Genomic DNA, 17,427 nt, shown 5'->3' with positions numbered 1-17,427 from the left:
CAGAGCGTCTTGTGGTTAAGCAATAGAAGGGATGGGTAGTTGTGGCTGTGTGCCAGTTACTCTTGCACTATACAATGTCTCAGGTGCAGTAGTGGTCACTGAGGCTTTGGTTGGCAAGCAAAGGCCTTCCCAGTGGTTATTGTGGTGTATGGCATCTTTATTTTTCCTTAGTGATGTTTTGTTTCTTTTTTCTTTGTCGATGAAAAGCCATTAAATCTTAGTTTATTTTCTATTGAGGTAAGCATTTTGACAGGCATTCCTCAGCCTTCCAGAAGTGTTCTCTTTGTTTGTTTGAACTGTGACTATGGGCAACAGAATAACACAAAGTGAAAAACTACATTTCTGATTGAGATTTCATCAGATTTATTTGATATTTGGTTTGGGATGCCCATTTGAAATTCAGATATCTAACTTTTTTACTGATAAATTATTTTTTCCATATATAAATGAATGAATAAATAACAAATCTTATAAATTATTTAAAGTGTAATTAGAGAGGATAGGTACATGAGGAATTATATGCCACTCTGGGTTCAGTCATCTCCATCACTAACCTTTTTAATTACCAAGAATCTCTTATACAAGGCACAGGAGTAATATTTAAAATATTTATGTAGCACCTACAAAATGCTTTAATGTACATGATTTAATCTATTCTTTAAAATGCCCATATGGAATATATGTTATTTTGATTTTTACCAGAGAACGTATTTAATCATTTACCCACGATAAGACTGTTGGTAACAGTCTAAACTCATGCTCTTTCTACTAAATCACAATGTACTTTAAATACTCTTAGAATTGTTTTAATCAGGAAAAAACTGTACAGTTTTGCTGTTTTTATGAGTATTTGTATGTATATGTTTAATTTCTGTACTTTGATTTCATCAATAACTCCCAACAAATTCACAATATCAGACCATGGTTTATAGAAAAGATAAATGGATATATTGAACATATGTCTCAACTGGTTCCTGAACGTGCTTAACATAGTTGGGGCTGTTGAACCAAAATGACATTTCTTGAAAGACGAGCTTCTTAAAAACCTCACTTGTGTCAGTTTTGAAAGTGTGAAGGAAACTAACCTGCTTAACACATTATTAACACCTTGAGGTGGCTTTTTTTTTTTTCTATTTCCTTGCTATCCCTTGAGTAATCTACTTGTACTAAATTGTTCACAGGTAACAAAACTAAGCTTTCTCTGAAATTGTTTCAGAGGTAACTCCCCACTACCTAGAACTAATTTCTTATATGACAAATAGCAACCTAGCCAAATCATCATTTATAACTTTTCTTTAATCTCTGTTTTGTCTGGACTTTGAAGCTGTGACTTTGACCTATTGGAAGAAACTTAGGTTCTAGAATAAGAAAGACTTGGAGGTTTGACTTGGTCTGTCTTAAGTAGGTTATTGTTAGCCTACCAGTCATATCTTTGTTTTATATTAATTATTTTATTTAATAAATTCAGATCAAGATCCCCCCCAAAAAAAAACTCCTAGCAGGAGGTAATATCTAAACTGAAATAAAGAGGATGAATAAGGTTTGCTGGGGGAAGAAGAAAAGGAGTATGGCAGCAAGGACATGCAGAATTTCTGAGAGCCTAATGGCAAGAGAGAGTATGGGGAATTACAGGGATAGAAAGATGTTCTGTTTGAACTATACAGTGCGATGGAGTTGGAAATTTTTAAGATGGCACTGTAAAGGGAAGCAAGGACTTGATTGTACCTATTAGTAAAGCTATTAAGAATTTAGATTTTATTTTGAGACACAACAACACACAACTTCAACAGTACATGAACCATGAACTCCCAGATGTTCAAGCTGGATTTAGAAAAGGCAGAGGAACCAGAGATCAAATTTCCAACATCCGTTGGATCATTGAAAAAGCAAGAGAGTTCCAGAAAAACATCTGCTTTATTGACTACGCCAAAGCCTTTGACTGTGTGGATCACAACAAACTTTGGAAAATTCTTCAAGAGATGAGAATACCAGACCACTTGACCTGACTACTGAGAAATCTGTATGCAGGTCGAGAAGCAGTGGTTAGAATTGGACATGGACCAACAGACTGGTTCCAAATAGGGAAAGGAGTACGTCAAGGCTATATATTGTCACCCTACTTATTTAACTTATATGCAGAGTACATCATGAGAAATGCTGGGCTGGATGAAGCACAAGCTGGCATCAAGATTGCCGGGAGAAATATCAATAACGTCAGATACACAAGGACACCACCCTTATGGCAGAAAGTAAAGAAGAACTAAAGATCCTCTTGATGAAAGTGAGAGAGGAGAGTTAAAAAAGCTGGCTTAAAACCCCACATTCAGAAAACTAAGATCATGGCATCCAGTCCCATCACTTCATGGGAAATAGATGGGGAAACAATGGACACAGTGACAGACTTTATTTTCTTGGGCTCCAAAATCACTGCAGATGGTGACTGCAGCCATGAAATTAAAAGGTGCTCTCTGGAAGAAAAGCTATGACCAACCTAGACAGCATATTAAAAAACAGAGACATTACTTTGCCAACAAAGGTCCATCTAGTCAAAGCTATGGTTTTCCCAGTGGTCATGTATGGATGTGAGAGTTGGATTATAAAGAAGGCTGAGTGCTGAAGAATTGATGGTTTTGAACTGTGGTATTGGAGAAGACTCTTGAGAGTCCCTTGGACTGCAAGGAGGTCAAACAAGTTAATCCTAAAGGAAATCGGTCCTGAATACTCATTGGAAGGACTGATGCTGAAGCTGAAGCTCCTGTCCTTTGGCCACCTGATGCAAAGAACTGACTCTTTGGAAAAGACCCTTATTCTGGGAAAGATTGAAGGTAGGAGGAGAAGGGGATGACAGAGGATGAGATGTTTGGATGGTACCACCGACTTGATGGACATGAGTTTGAGCAAGCTTTGGGAGTTAGTGATGGACAGAGAAGCCTGGCTGTGCTGCAGTCCATGTGGTTGCAAAGAGCCAGGCATGACTGAGCTACTGAACTGACTGACTGACTGAGACACAGACAGTTGTTGAAGATTTTTGGTGTTCTTTTGTTGTTGTTTCGTTTTTAGGAGAGAAAGAGCCTGGTTGGTTAGATTTACTGGAGAACAGTCCGAGGAACAATTAACCATGTAGAGCTAACGTAAGCTATATATGCTTCCAAGAAATCTGATAGTACTTCTCAGTCTCTGATCTATATGTCATGATATCCTCCAGTTTCTTAACCTCCCCTTCCCTATTCACAGTTCATTTTGCGTCGTCTCATTTTCTTACTCAACCTAGAACCCTTGGACACCTATTTCAATAGTTCTTTTCTTATACCTCTTGTATTTTTCAAAGACAAAACAGGCAATAAAAAATACTTGGTATACATATAAGCATTTCACATACTTATGTTTTTTGCTTGTATGCATAGTTCTATAACACATTTATATAGTTTTCACTCTGTCTTTGTAGTATTTGCATTTTCTACATTTCAAAGTTAAAAAAGAAACTACATAAATATTTGTGTTGGTCATGTAATATTCTGGCCACACTTTCCTAATGATAGATACTTGGCATTCTGGTTTTTCTTGCTGTTTGAAAGAATGCTGATATTTACCTAGAATTTACTAGATTAAAGGTTAAAATATTTTAGGTTTTTGATCACTGTTTTGTTGCCCCACCCCACCCCTGTAATTGATATACTGTTAAAAATATGCAGATTATGACTTTTTGAATGAGGCACAAACCACCAACTCAAGGTTGGCAAGTAGCGCCCTCAATTTCTGAGGAAAGTGAAAACTCCTGGGGTTATTTTGATTGAAGGCTCAGTTGCAGTACATTCAGACGAAGTCACAGGATTTTATTACTTAGAGATCCCAGAAACGTGGGGCGGAGAGGGGTGGAGGCAAGCATCCACAGTGAGCTGGGGGAATGGCAGAGCAGTCCTCTGCCCCAGGTCAAGAGAAGAAGAGATAGAGCACCTCCTGTAAGGTGGTTGGGATGACAGTCCCTTAACTGTTTACAGGCTCAGTTCTATGTGGTTATTTTAAAAGGTGCTCCAGGAAAAGCAACGTGGGAAATTATGGTGGGAATCTTAACTTGAGTCCTTATCTAAATGTCCAGCCACTGGGCATGTGTAGTGTTGTCATACTGTAAAATGCTTAGGCAGCAACTCAAAATAGCTATTTTCTCATCACAGTTGCTAGTTACTTTTCAAAAGAGTTGTACCAATATGTGAATGTGGCTGTTTTATTGTGTCTTCCCCAGCATTGATTTTTATTACTTAAAAAAATTGCTTGCTGATTTAGTAATGAGCATAGCATCACGTTTTATTTTTCTCAGTTATTATGTGATTGCCATATTCCCCATATATTTGTCAATTTGTCACTTCCTATCTTTTAAACATTTGTCAGTTTGTCACTTCCTATCTTTTAGACATTTCTGTTTGTGTCCTTCACCCAGTATCCATTGGGAAATCTAAGTATTTTTCTTATCAATTTTATGAGCATTTGATTAGCAATCTCCTTTATGTTTTTCTCTGAGTATTTTTCATCAGGCTTATTAGTTCCAACATAAGAAATCTGGGGTTTTGTATAAACTATTGGTAATTTCTTTGTGTTTTTTTTCTTTTTCTAATTTAAAATAAAAGCCTTTCACTGAGAGATTCATATCTTTTTTTATTCTTCTGTTGGTTTTAAGACTTCCTTTTTTATGTTATCTTTTTTAGTTCACTATGTAGGTGTATCACATGAAGTGAGTATTGAATTGGACTCTCTTCAAATTTTCCCAGCATCGCTTTTTGAATCTTTACCTTCCCCTTTGATTTTTGACTTTTTCCACTGTTTGAGAACGTACTACGTGGTAGGCACTGTTCTAAGCACTTTACGTGTGTTAACTCATTTTTTCCCTCACAACAACCCTTTGAGGAAATGGAGGCACAAAGAGTTTCTTAATTGTTGTGTGCTCTAATTGTGCTGTCATTTCTATATTATAGTTATCTTCTTTTTTATTTTTATGCCATGACCACTCTGCCTTAATTTTTACAGCTGACATAGAAAGGCTAAGATCTTTCTATTTCTTCCTTTTCCTGTTCTTTCCTGCTTATTTTTCCAGATGGACTTGAGTATTTTATTCTAAAAAGAATCTCATTGGAATGTTTATCAGAGTTGGCTTAATCCATAAATTATCTGGAATTAATTCATCTTTACAACATCAATCAAGGTGTGTCTCCTTTGGTTAATCTTTGCTCTTGGTACATTCCAGGTGCTAAAAAAATACTTCAGTGAAAGAATAAATGGATGGGAGACCTTTGTTTATCATCTCTATCAAGTCTTGGTTTATACATCTCATTAATTTTTTTTAAACTTTTCTCCATTTGGTCCTGCACATTTCATGTGAATGTTTTTCTTGGCATTGTATATTTTGGTTTATTAGTTGCTGTCGTGAATATAGTATCCTTTTCCTATAATTTCCCAATTATTTGTTGCCAGCGTATGAGAAAATGATTAATGTTTGTATACTTGTTATTAAAGTTGTTCTTCTGAAGGCATTCCTGAGGGACCCTTTAGATAGATAATAATCATTTCACCTGTTAATAATAACCATTTTTATTTTTTTGGATAATTTTATCTGTTTTTGTTCTGGAATTTCCCAAATAATATTTAAAAGATGGTTGATGATAATGGTCATTGAAGAACACATATTTGAGATCTTTTAAGTTAGCAGTAGGAGACATTTTATCATTCTGCTCTCATAAGTGAATGTTTCTCTCTTTTCTGGGTCCCATTTCATTAACATCTGAACTTGAACCCTGGAGGGTGGAAAAGCAGGACTGAAGCAAACGTACCATTTTGCTCTCTTGCTCTTAGAGCTTGGGTGTTGACGTACATGGGAATTTCTCAACGCACTGAGCTTGGACATAGACATGTAACAGCAGGATTACTGCATATAGAATGTGGGGAGCCAAGACACTGTGCTAAGACTATATATGAATTATGCCATTTATTCCTTAGGAATAGATACCATCTATGAATAAGTTCTGCTAGCGCATTTTATGGGTTATGAAGCTGTGGCTTAGGACATTGGTGGCTTGTCCAGGGTTATATAGCTGAGAAGTGTCAGAGACAGGATTTAGGGCTAGAAGATTTGACATCAAAGCACACATTCTTCACCATGACTTTATCCCTTATTACATTTGTTTTTGTGTTTGTTCTCTTATATGAGTTCTCTTGACTGGTGAGAAACAAAGTTACTTGTAAAATAAAATCAAACCTTCAGTATGGATGGATGGACCTTACGAGTTTGAGAGATAGATGCTGAGGACTAATGCATTTTGAATGTTTATGGAGCCCAATAATACGGTAGTTCTTGTTGTATTGGCAAGTAATGATCCCGCCCCCATTATTAATGATAAGAATACAATTTCCATGAAAGTATATAATTACTATCTAATTACTGTACTTCTTTCTGAGGACTTAGAATCTGTGTGGTTGACATGTGTTGTGCTGGTAAATTTACTGTATTTTTTTCCTGCATTTTGCAGATATGTCAAGATTGGCATAATTTATAGGTGCTGCTAATGCTATAATATATAAATTACACTTTTTGGTCATTTTTGCTCATAGGGTTTCTAAAACAACATTGAATTTTTGGCACCCTCAAAGTGAAAGACAATTAACTCTAAGAAACCTATTTTCTGTGGAGTTCAGAGTGTGTATTTTTAAAACAAGATGCAAGTGTGTGGTAGAGTAGGAAATACCTAAGCAATTAGCCTCTACCATTGATGGTGAAGATACTAGATCAGTATTGGGAGGGAGTGGAGGCAGCTTACCCATTTTAAAATCATTTAGGGGACTATCTCAAATAACTCCTTTTCTTCATGGTGAAATTCCCTCCTGACAATAGTGAACCAAGTAGATTTGCCAGGGCAGAAAAATGTCTCAGAGTCACTGTACTAATAAGTCAGTATAGGAGAGGAATTGCTTTACTGAAGCTTAAGAGTAATTTTTCCATAAGCCTGTCCCTTAAAAGAAAGAAAAAATGAAGAGCACATAAGATTGTTACTTTTCTGTGTCTCTGAATAGAAATGTTCCCAAATGTGGAAAGAAAACTATCTTAATTTTTAAATTTCTTTCTGTACTCCTTTCCCAACTCTTAAGAATGCTTGAAATAGATTCCTCCTTATGGCACAAATTAAATTCCTCATTTGTGGCTCACCAATTTCAGTTATGCTGTCTTGCATCTTAATCTAGCCTTGTTTTCAGGGCTTCTTTTTCTGACTCTTGGCTATTACTTATGTTTGTCTCTTAATTCAAACAATGGCTTACTTTGTATCAGTAGACAGTTCTCAGTTTCCTTCTAGCTGAAGTCCCGGTGCGGTTTGACTCGGAGTATCCGGATCTGTCTCATGCCCAGTTCTAGTCCTGTTGCTTGCTTGATTGGTTTCATCACCTGGTCGTAGCACCAAACGAATTCCAGCCTTTTTTGGCTTTTCTCCTTTTCTTTTCCTCTCCCTCCGTTAGTACTGCTGGTGTTCGTTAGACCCCCATGATTTTATCTTGAAACTAGTCTTTATTTTGACTTAAGTAAGTCAGATTCTAACTTCTGATGTACAAAAGATAAATTTCCCTCTCTTGCTCATAGAAGACTTTTAACTATAATTATTTTAACTTTCTGCTAATGAACAGTTTGTTAAATATTCACTAAAACTGTTCCTTCTTTATATGTCTTTAAGTTTAAATTTTTATTGCATTTTTAATACTTTTCTACAGTGCAAAAAAACAAAGCCATTAAACTTTCCTTATTAAAATGCAAAGCCTAGTGTCCTCTAGCTTTTTGAAGAGCTTTTGTCCATTATATAATCTGTAAAGTAGCCAAGAGTTCCTCAGAAGCAGGACATCATTTAGATTGAAAACAACTATGGCTTGTGTGTAAAATAATGATGTGCCGTTACCATTCACGGGGAGGCAACCACAGTTTTACTTTAGTGGCAGAATGCTTGGGTACCTCCAGTATTATATTTGCCATAGAGACTTTACCAAAGTACCTTAGAGCAAAAAAGTTTGTCATGTCATTTCTAGTAAGTAGATTAAGATGGTATGACTAGAAAGCCAAGTGACACAGATATGAGCATAGACCTTTTATTTTTTCCCAGATGTTTGACAGTGTAAACATACATAAAATACATATTAAAGTTTAGATGCTTTATATTTTGTGCAGTAAATTGAAGCCTTAAAAAGAAAACACTTCATTTTTTAAAAAAGGAAACTCATTAGTTTTACTTCATTAAGACAGTGAAATAGCAGCAAGTACCAAGACATTGTGCACTTCTTTTATTTAAGACAAGTTACTTCATTTACATCAGAGTCAGAAACGGTAATACTTAATATAGCTTGAGTCACTGGTTAGATAGGGGAATATTTTCCCAGCTGTACATCAGGGAGGAGTTCATTCATTAAATTTCAGGAAAGTGCAGACCCTCAGACAGCCAGCATGACCACAGCATTGAGCATTAAGAGAAACGAAGCATTTGCTTTCCAAGCACTTGCCACAGAAGGTAAGCGTGTCTTTCCATCTGTGGTTGTCTCTTCCCTCCTTAAGTTAAGGGTTGTGCTTTGTTGAGGCATTTCAGAGAAATCATTTGGCATGCCACTAGTAATACTTAGGGTCATGGGTGTTGGGGATGATTTTGTTGAGCTAGTGAGGCTTGTGTTTGTAACCATTCCATCTTGGAGATGAATAGTTAGAGTTGCAGCGGCTGCTTCACGTGAATTGATGGTTTCTGTGGATGTATCTTCTGGATAGGGCACAAAAGCCTTGTCAGTGCTAGTCAAGGTGGTACCTTTGCTTAGAGTGGCACCAAATGTTGTTTCCTTTGTTCGATATTGTTTGGGTATTTTGGTCACTTTGGACTGAGTTACCGTACTCAGAGAGTTAATGGTGTCCACTGTCTGCATCCCACTTACAGTGAACAAGCTTGAGGTAAATCCAGAAGGTGTGGGGTATATGTTATGTTCCTTCAAAGATGATATTTGGCTAGAACAGGGAGTCCCTATTACATGGGCTTTTGTTTCCATCATCCACTTAAGTAAATAAGTAATGTTTTGGTGGTGGTCACATGACCACCTGTTATTGTAAAGGGTTATCTCTTGCAATTGAAAGAGTTGGTCAAAAGCTTGATCTGGAATGAATGTGAACTTATTGTTGTGCAGGTAAAGATGTGTGAGATTTGTCAGGTTTATTAATGTTCCTGGAAGGATTTGTGTCAAGGAATTGTTAGACAGGTCCACGGTGTGTAGTTTGGAGGGCATGTTGGTTGGAACTGTCCAGAGTTTGTTACTACTGAGGTTGAGAACCTCGAGACTTCTTAGTGTATTTTTAATGAGGACAACCTTTTCCAGCATATTCTTAGAAACATCCAGGTATTTAAGGTTCCACTGATAAGCAGTATCAGATTTTTCAAGCAGTTTAATGTTGTTGTTAGCAGCAGACATATTCCAGAGGGACCGAGGTAACTGAGCAGGCAAGCTTTCAAGCCTGTTATTTGAAATGTCCAGGGTCCTCAGATTGGTGTACTGGGTTAACTGGTTATGCAGATCAGTAAAGTGGTTATAAGACAAGTTTAAATGGATAATATTCTCTTGCAGTCCGGATGGTAATGTAGTCAAGTTTCTGCCTGAACAGTCCACACGCCTGTGCCTCTCGGTGCATATACATTGGAGAGGACAAATGCATAAAACACCAGGTGTGAGAGACAGAAGGATGAACAGGCTGGGAGACATTTTCAATATCTGATATTCCATCAAAGCCTGGAAACAAACAGATACACCCTTCTTTTAATATGCAAATACAATTAGGCATCTGCATGGGTCAGTTAGCATTAGGCAAAATTTTCAATAAACCTCGTTGTTGTTGAGTTCTTTTATAATTGTTCCAGTGATTAAACTAACAAAGCTCCCCTTCATTTATAGTCCAAATGCTTAATCCTTCAACTGGGGCTATGTGGTAGAGACAGACTCTCTCCCCCTACTCTCTTCTGTATTTTCTCCTTTCTATAAGACATAATCTGTCTTATTTATCTTCCTTGAGACTTGATAAAATTGTATTCTTGGCAAATAAAAATCCTAAAGAATCTTAAGCTGTTATTATTTTTTTATGTTATTCTTCCTTATTCAAATGGGGGAAAATGGCTGTCATGTCTGTTTTGGTGTTTTGTTTTGTGTTTTTTTCCCTTAAGATCTCTGCAGTAATGAAATAGTCAGTGTGTATATATAAGATGGATTTTATTTAGATATTAAGACAGTACTTTGAAATTCACCTTCGTCTTCTCAGGATAAATATATCCTTGCAAAACATTTTAAGGCACTTGAAAAATCTGACTAACCCCATACCTTAACATCTCACATTTTATAAAGTGATTTCTGTATATTTCAGTGCCGAGTCTAAAGGAAAACAATGTGTATATTTACAAAGTGAATGAATATTAGAAAAAAATCCCTCAACTGACACTGCAGCAAATTTCTGGTGCATGCACTTGCTATTGAATATATATTCAATCCTAACGTTGACTTTCTCTTAAAAAAAGAAAAAAATTCTGAAGTCGATTTTTTTACTGATTTAAATAACAGCTTACCATAGTGTCGTCTTCAACATCAGCATCTCATTTTCTCCAGGAAACTTAAGCTTAAAGGTCTCCTTGTTCTGGAAAGTAGGAACCGCTTCTGGCTGTGGGCTGTGCTTGCCTGCTCAGCTGCATTGTGTTGCTGTGAGCTGAAGCTCTGCAACCACCTGATCAGTACCACATAGGAGGACTGCAGAGCTGTCATTGGTGCTGACTCAAATTTATTGCAGGAGGTGCACACGCGACAGAATGAGCCCCGAAAAAATCTTTTTTTTAATTTACAGCATTGAGTGTACCCATATAGCTCAGATTTGCCATAGGAAGGAAAACCTCGTGGACTTTAGACCTGGCCCTGCTCATTTCTGTGTATTTGTCTGAGCTTCGGCTTCACATTTTGACATTTACCTCGTGGAGAATTCGTGGTTCTTTTTAATGCTCCTACTTTTCATGCTTTTTATACATTGAAAAATGCTAGAAATGAATTTGACCTTCCTTGTGGATGGTTTTCTAAGATGTTAGTTTAACTGTTTTTTAACTCTGCCTTCTCAATTTTTTTTCCCCTGAAATGGTACAATTGTCATGTCACTTTTAAAAATAACATCTGATTTTTTTATGTGCTCCCCCAGTGTGGTGATTATTATGTACAATCACCTTTTCTGATTTATCATCCACTTAACTGTTCATCTTTTGGGGAAGTACAAAAGTACTTAAATATGATTATTTTATCTTTATCTTTTTGATACAAAGGATTATTTTACCCAGGCTATACACAAACGAGGGAGGCTATGTTTTTAAATGAACGTCTCATTTTTCTAAATTATCAGTTCATGTGGTAACATAAATGTATTTTATTTTATGTCTTTTGGATTAAGGATTTTTTTTCTTCATGAAGTTACTTTGGTGAGTGAATATGAATATTATTTTCTCCAGAGACATCTTTGGTAATATATGAATGACTATTTATTTGATTTTATGTCTTGAAAATAATAGCATACATTTTTAAATGATTTCTTCAGAATGTTTTATATTTTATCTTACTGAGAAAACAGTTTGTAGTTCTTAAATTACACAAAATAATGTAAAAGGGAAGTTTTTCATTAGGGGCTGTATAAAATTAGATTTATGATCGCTTCAGCTCTACTCTTTAGTGGACCAGTTGTGTAAATAATCTATTAAAAGTTGAAGCTAATTTCTAGAAGAGCCAACTTACCTTAGAAAAGAAAACAAGGTAATGAACAGTTTCTTTGCCAAATTGTTACCATTTGAAAACCGGAAGGTATGGGGCTTCCGTGGTGGCTCAGTAGTGAAGAGTCTAGCAGTGTAGGAACCATGGGTTCCACAGGTTTGATCCCTAGTTGGGGAAGGTCCCCCAACCCCTGGAGCAGCTGAGCCCACATGCCACAACTACTGAGCCTGTGATCGAGAGCCTGGGAGCCGCAGCTACTGAAACCCGCACGCTCTAGGTCGTGTGTTCCACAACAAAAGAAGCCACTGCATCAAAAGGCCCGAGCACCCCACCTAGAAAGTAGCCTCTGCTAACCACAACTGAAGAGAAACCCTCACAGCAGTGAAGACCCAGCACAGCTGAAAATAAAATAAAATTTAAAAGTAATAAAAAACCAGCCGTTATTGGGCTTCCCTTGTGGCTCAGCTGATAAAGAATCCACCTACAATGGAAGAGACTTGGGCTCGATCCCTGGGTTGGGAAGATGCCCTGGAGAAGGGAAAGGCTACCCACTCCAGGATTCTTGGGCTTCCTTTGTGGCTCAGCTGGTACAGAATCTGCCTGTAATGCAGGACATCCCGGTTCAATCCCTGGGTTGGGAAGATCCCCAGGAGGAGGGAAAGGCTACCCACTTCAGTATTCTGGCCTGGAGAATTCCATGAGGTTGTAAAGAGTTGGACAAACTGAGCGACTTTCACTCACTCACTAGCATATTACATATAAAGAAAATCTCTTTATGTCTGTTTACTAAATCCTTTATTTTTCTCTAAATTACATTTGCCATTCTTTTACCCCAAATTTTACCCTAAATATACTCTGAGTCATGTTTTATATGAAATTAATGTTCCTAGAAAAGTACCTACATTTTAAATGTCTGTAGTGTTCAAAATTTATTATTGATTAGGTACTTTATTCCCACTTTACTTTGAGGGTTCAGCCTTGAACTCTTTAAGATTCTTTCTGTGAATTTAAGAAGCCACTCATCAATCTTAGTGCTTAATAATAATGTTTTAAAAATACTATGTTCAACAATATTGTGGAAATAAGGAATGAGAGTTTTGACACTTCAGTTTCTGTGTATGTAGGTATGTATGTTAAACTTCACAGGAAGTGACTGAGGGCCAGTTGGTTGTTGTTTAGTCGCTAAATTGTGTCCAGTTCTGCAACCCCATGGACTATAGCCCACCAGACTCTCTGACCATGGGGTTTCCCAGGCAAGAATACTGGAGTGGGTTGCCATTTCCTTCTCCGGGGATCTTCCCAACCCAGGGATCAAACCCTCATCTCCTGCATTGGCAGGCAGATTCTTTACCACTGAGCCACCACAGAAGCCCTGGGGGTCAGTTTACCAAACACTTAAATCTCTCCTTTTAATTTTAGGAAGTCTTATTATATCCATGTGGAAGTAGAGTTATCCAGTTCCATTATACTTATTAGTACTTTTTTTTTGAAAGAAAGAACGTGTTATTTCAGTAGCTAGAGGATCATATGAATTTGTGTTTAGGCTGTATTGAGATCAGATTTTGCCACGTATGATAGAAAATTCCAATATAATAGTAGTAGCAATGTTTCTTATTTTAAATTTGGGGACATCTGAGGTTGTTTCTGTTATTCAGAGATTATTGGAATATTCTCAAAAAGAAAAAGAGGGTGGAAGTACTATTTATAGCCATACCACCCTGAATGTGTCTAATCCAGAAGCTAAGTGGGATCAGGCCTGGTTAGTACTTACATGGGAGAAAAAGGGAAGTACATTTTATTTATTTTTTGATTTATTTAAAAATACTTATATATTTTGACTGTGCTAGGACTTCAATGCTATGTGCATGCTTTCTCTAATTGTGAAAAGTGGGGCTACTCTTTATTTGCGGTACAGGCTTCTCACTGTAGTGGCTTCTCTTGTTGGGGCACAGACTCTAGGGCATATGGGCTCCAGCAGTCGCAGCTCACAGGCGCGAGAGTGCTGGCTTAGTAGTTATGGCACACAGACTTGGTTGGTCCGCTGCATGTGGCATCTTCCCAGACCAGGGATCAAACTGGTGTCCCTTGCATTGCAAGGTGGATTCTTAGCCACTGAACCACCAGGGAAGTCCAAGAAGTACATTTTAATGCTCTTGAATTGAAACCATCTGTCCTTATGATTTTAGAAATTCTCATGAAATAAAATAATAGTGTATTACTCCAAAAAATAATTTTTTGTAGTCTGAAGTATTTGTTACAAATTATTTTAGATGTTATTCAGACACATTACATTTTATAAAAGTCTGTCAAGAACTACAGTTGTTTATGCAACTATTGTATTCTAGAGTAAGCAGTAAGTTAATTTACACATTCTTTTGTGAAACACGCTGCTCTAGGACATATTACCCCCACATTGTGAGAAGTATAACAAATTACCTGCCAAGGAACAACTCACCCATATTAATCAACAGTTTGGCAGTCCAATTCATTTATCTTTGTTACTTAAGTTGATAACATTTATTGTGCTTATTTGAGAGTGAAAGTATTATATTCTCTATTTTTAGTAATACAGACTGAATTTACTGCTGAAAACAGCTAAGAGTACTGAATAAAGTATTATAAAAGTATGGAAGGACTGACAAGATAGAAATTATCAAGTCAAAATTCAGAAAGGACCTTTCTCTTACCTCACCACCCATTTCCCCCCATGCCACTGGCTTGTTGTCGAAACTCAGTCACTTGTTCCCTAGGATGTCCCTCATCTGGATTTATCTGTTTGCTTCCTTGTGAAGATTTAATTTGTTCCTCTGTCCTCATATTTCCTACAAATGGTTTCTAACAGCATTACATAGCTGCTTATTTATATCATCCCACAATAGTTTCAAAATAATATCAAGTATTGCTACAGACAATTAGTTTACAGACTACTGAATAAAGTTTAAGATTTGTTGCAGCCTTCTTTGTTTTAGAATGTATTTCACTAAGGATGTATAGTCAATTCTGTGTCCTAATGCAACTTGAAAGAAATAATTGTTTTCTCTATATCTTTATATCACCAACTTTATGTAAAGTTCGTGTTTCAGTTGCTTAGCAGTTTCTAGGGACTGTGCAAGTCAAAAACAAGGTACTTTCAGGAAAATTTTGCTTCTCTTTCCCCTCCTCCCTATTCCTTTCCTCTTCTGATCAGTGACTGTTTTTATTATTGATAGCTTTTGATTGTATCGTTAACAGTATTTCTTTTTGAAAACCCAACAAAAATATGTATGTATGTATCATATCTTCTTACCCCCCTCCTTATATAAATGGTTACTACATGTCTTGTTCTTTTTTTCTTCATAATATATCTCGAAGATTGCCCCATGTCTGCGTATAGAGGTCTTTCACATGCATTACATGATTCATAGTGCTGCACCATGGTTTATTTAACCACTGCCCAGATGGGCATCTGGATTGTTTCTAGACTTTTGCTATTACAAATAATGCCACAGTGAATACCCTTGCATCTAAGTAATTTTACATTTTGTCCAACAAGTCTTCGAGAAAAATTCCCAAAAGTAGGATTGCTGAGTGAAAGGAAAAGTGCATTTGAAAATTTCCTGGGTATTACCAGGTTTCTCTCTGTAGATGGTACCATTTTGCAGTCTTACCAGCAGTGCGTCAGGGTGTCCTGGAGACCTAGAGACTCTGTTGCTGAACTTCTGTATTTTTTTTCTTACTATAAGAAAAGTTGCATATCTTTGTTTTCAAGGATCGTTTTAAATTTTTCTTCTATAACTGTCTTTTATATGTTTTGTGTATTTTTTCTAGTGTGTGGTGGGTATCCCTCCCCTGCCACATCTGTGTTTAGGTTTTTTAAAATTTAGGGTTATTAGCCCTTTGTCTTAATTTAAGTTGCACATTTTCCCCCAGTTTGCCCTTTGTCTTTTGACAAAAGGTTTTTTTTTTTTAATGGTGTTTGTTTTATTTTACCTCTAAAAGTTTAATGTAATGGATTTCCTTTTTTTTTAAGTAGTACTTTTGGATTTCAAGTCTCAAGTAGAAAGATTTGTCCTACTTTCAGATTATAAAGGAATTCACTCATAGTTCTTCTATTATTTGTATAATTTCATGTTTTATGTTTAGATTTTGGATCTATTTGGTGTTTGTTCTAATGTAATATGAAGTATAGATCCAATTTCATCATTTTCCAAACATCTATCCAGTTGTCCCAATAATCATTTGAGATTTAAGTCTGTTTCTGGACTTTCCATTCTATTCCACTGACCTGGTTATCTAATCATGTACTAGTATTCCAGTGTTTTACTTAGCGATGACCATATATTTCGCTACTTCTACTTTTTGTTCAGAACTAGTTGATAACAACAGTTAAAGTCATTCTCATCTAATTCATTGTGTTGCCCACTGCCAACACCAGATGGAATACACGTGTGATACATGTGTGTTGCAGTGCATGAAGTAGATGCTTTTTGGTCCTGTGTTAGTGAAAAGAATTCTGAAACAGGGGTCAGGAGACAAACTCTGCTTTCAGTACCACTTGTAAGCAAGTCATCTACTCTCTATCAGCCCATTTTCTCAGCATTTAACAAATAAAAGGAGTTGAACTACATGGTCTTGAGAGTTGTCCCAAATCTCGTTAATACTGATCTGGTAAGAGCACTGCTGATGTGTAGTATGTAGTTCCACTTTTTATTCCCCTGTGCCTTATCCTTTTGCCATAGTCATGAAATAAACTTTCTCTTCTGGATCCTGCTTCTTTAATCTTTTCTGTATGTTTTTTGTTCCAGCATTTTCTTTTCTCCTGTGTGTCTTTTATTAGGTTGCATTTCTTTCTGCTGATTAGGCAAGGATTGCCACCATTTGGCTGCTCAGCTTCCACTGACCTCAGTAGGGAAAAATTGCATGCAGTAAATGGGAATTGCTTTCCCCCTGGCAGAGAATTTCTTAAAAAACAAAAAGCAGCTGCTGACAGTAGTCTGTTCTTCTGTTATACAAAGAACTGAACAAGGAAATCTTCCTCTTTGGTGTTTGAAGAAATCAGACAAGCCTATGAGCAGGTCATCAGCTCTTGATTTACCTATGAGGGTTGGTATTTCCCAATACACTTTCTTCAAGAGGTCAGGAAGAAAGTGATAGAAAAAAAAAAGAGAGAGAGCAGACTTGAGGAAAGACCTCATTAGGTAACAGTCCTACATATAAAACAAGAAAGGTTATGATGATTTAAGGCATGTCAAACTCTTTACCAACTTTAAAAACTGTATACCTTACTTACCCAAACTAGAATACTTAAAATTCAAAAGAATAATTGGAAATTCTTAAACTCCTAGTTGTTGCTGAATAAGTTAACCTTAAAAATGGTAAGTTTGAAAAACACATGAAAGAAACTTTTTAGGGAAGAGGGAGGGGGTTCAGGATGGGGAACACGTGTATACCTGTGGCAGATTCATGTCGATGTATGGCAAAACCAATACAATATTGTAAAGTAATTAACCTCCAATTAAAATAAATAAATTTACATTTTAAAAAAAAAGAAAGAATTTTTAGTGTGGAAGACAGAGGAAAACCAACATAATATTGACAATTAATATCATGCTTATTCAAGAAAAATAAGCTCAAGGTAATGTTTCTGCAAATAAAAAGGTTTTACTAGTA

General features: G+C 36.5%; 2 protein-coding genes across 11 annotated transcripts in view; one reads left to right on the top strand and one right to left on the bottom strand.

Annotated features, from left to right (window-relative positions):
• NF1 (neurofibromin 1) overlaps positions 1-17,427 on the top strand; it is a 254,089-nt gene that overhangs the window by 171,009 nt on the left and 65,653 nt on the right. The gene's annotated exons all lie outside the window — the stretch shown is intronic.
• On the bottom strand, positions 8,099-12,752 carry OMG (oligodendrocyte myelin glycoprotein). The gene has a single exon (XM_069602915.1). It carries the CDS (start codon positions 9,772-9,774, stop codon positions 8,452-8,454), a length of 1,323 nt encoding a protein of 440 aa, XP_069459016.1. The 5' UTR covers positions 9,775-12,752; the 3' UTR covers positions 8,099-8,451.

This window comes from Ovis canadensis, chromosome 11 (assembly GCF_042477335.2).
Source record: "Ovis canadensis isolate MfBH-ARS-UI-01 breed Bighorn chromosome 11, ARS-UI_OviCan_v2, whole genome shotgun sequence".
In the NCBI taxonomy this organism is placed as follows: Eukaryota; Metazoa; Chordata; class Mammalia; order Artiodactyla; family Bovidae; genus Ovis; species Ovis canadensis.
The sequence above is the reverse complement of the archived record's forward strand: the minus strand, read 5'-3'. Positions and strand labels throughout refer to the sequence as shown.

Bases quoted from the DNA above. Each gene is read 5' to 3' on its own strand.
- OMG (XM_069602915.1), bottom strand. From the start codon at position 9,774: ATGGAATATCAGATATTGAAAATGTCTCCCAGCCTGTTCATCCTTCTG.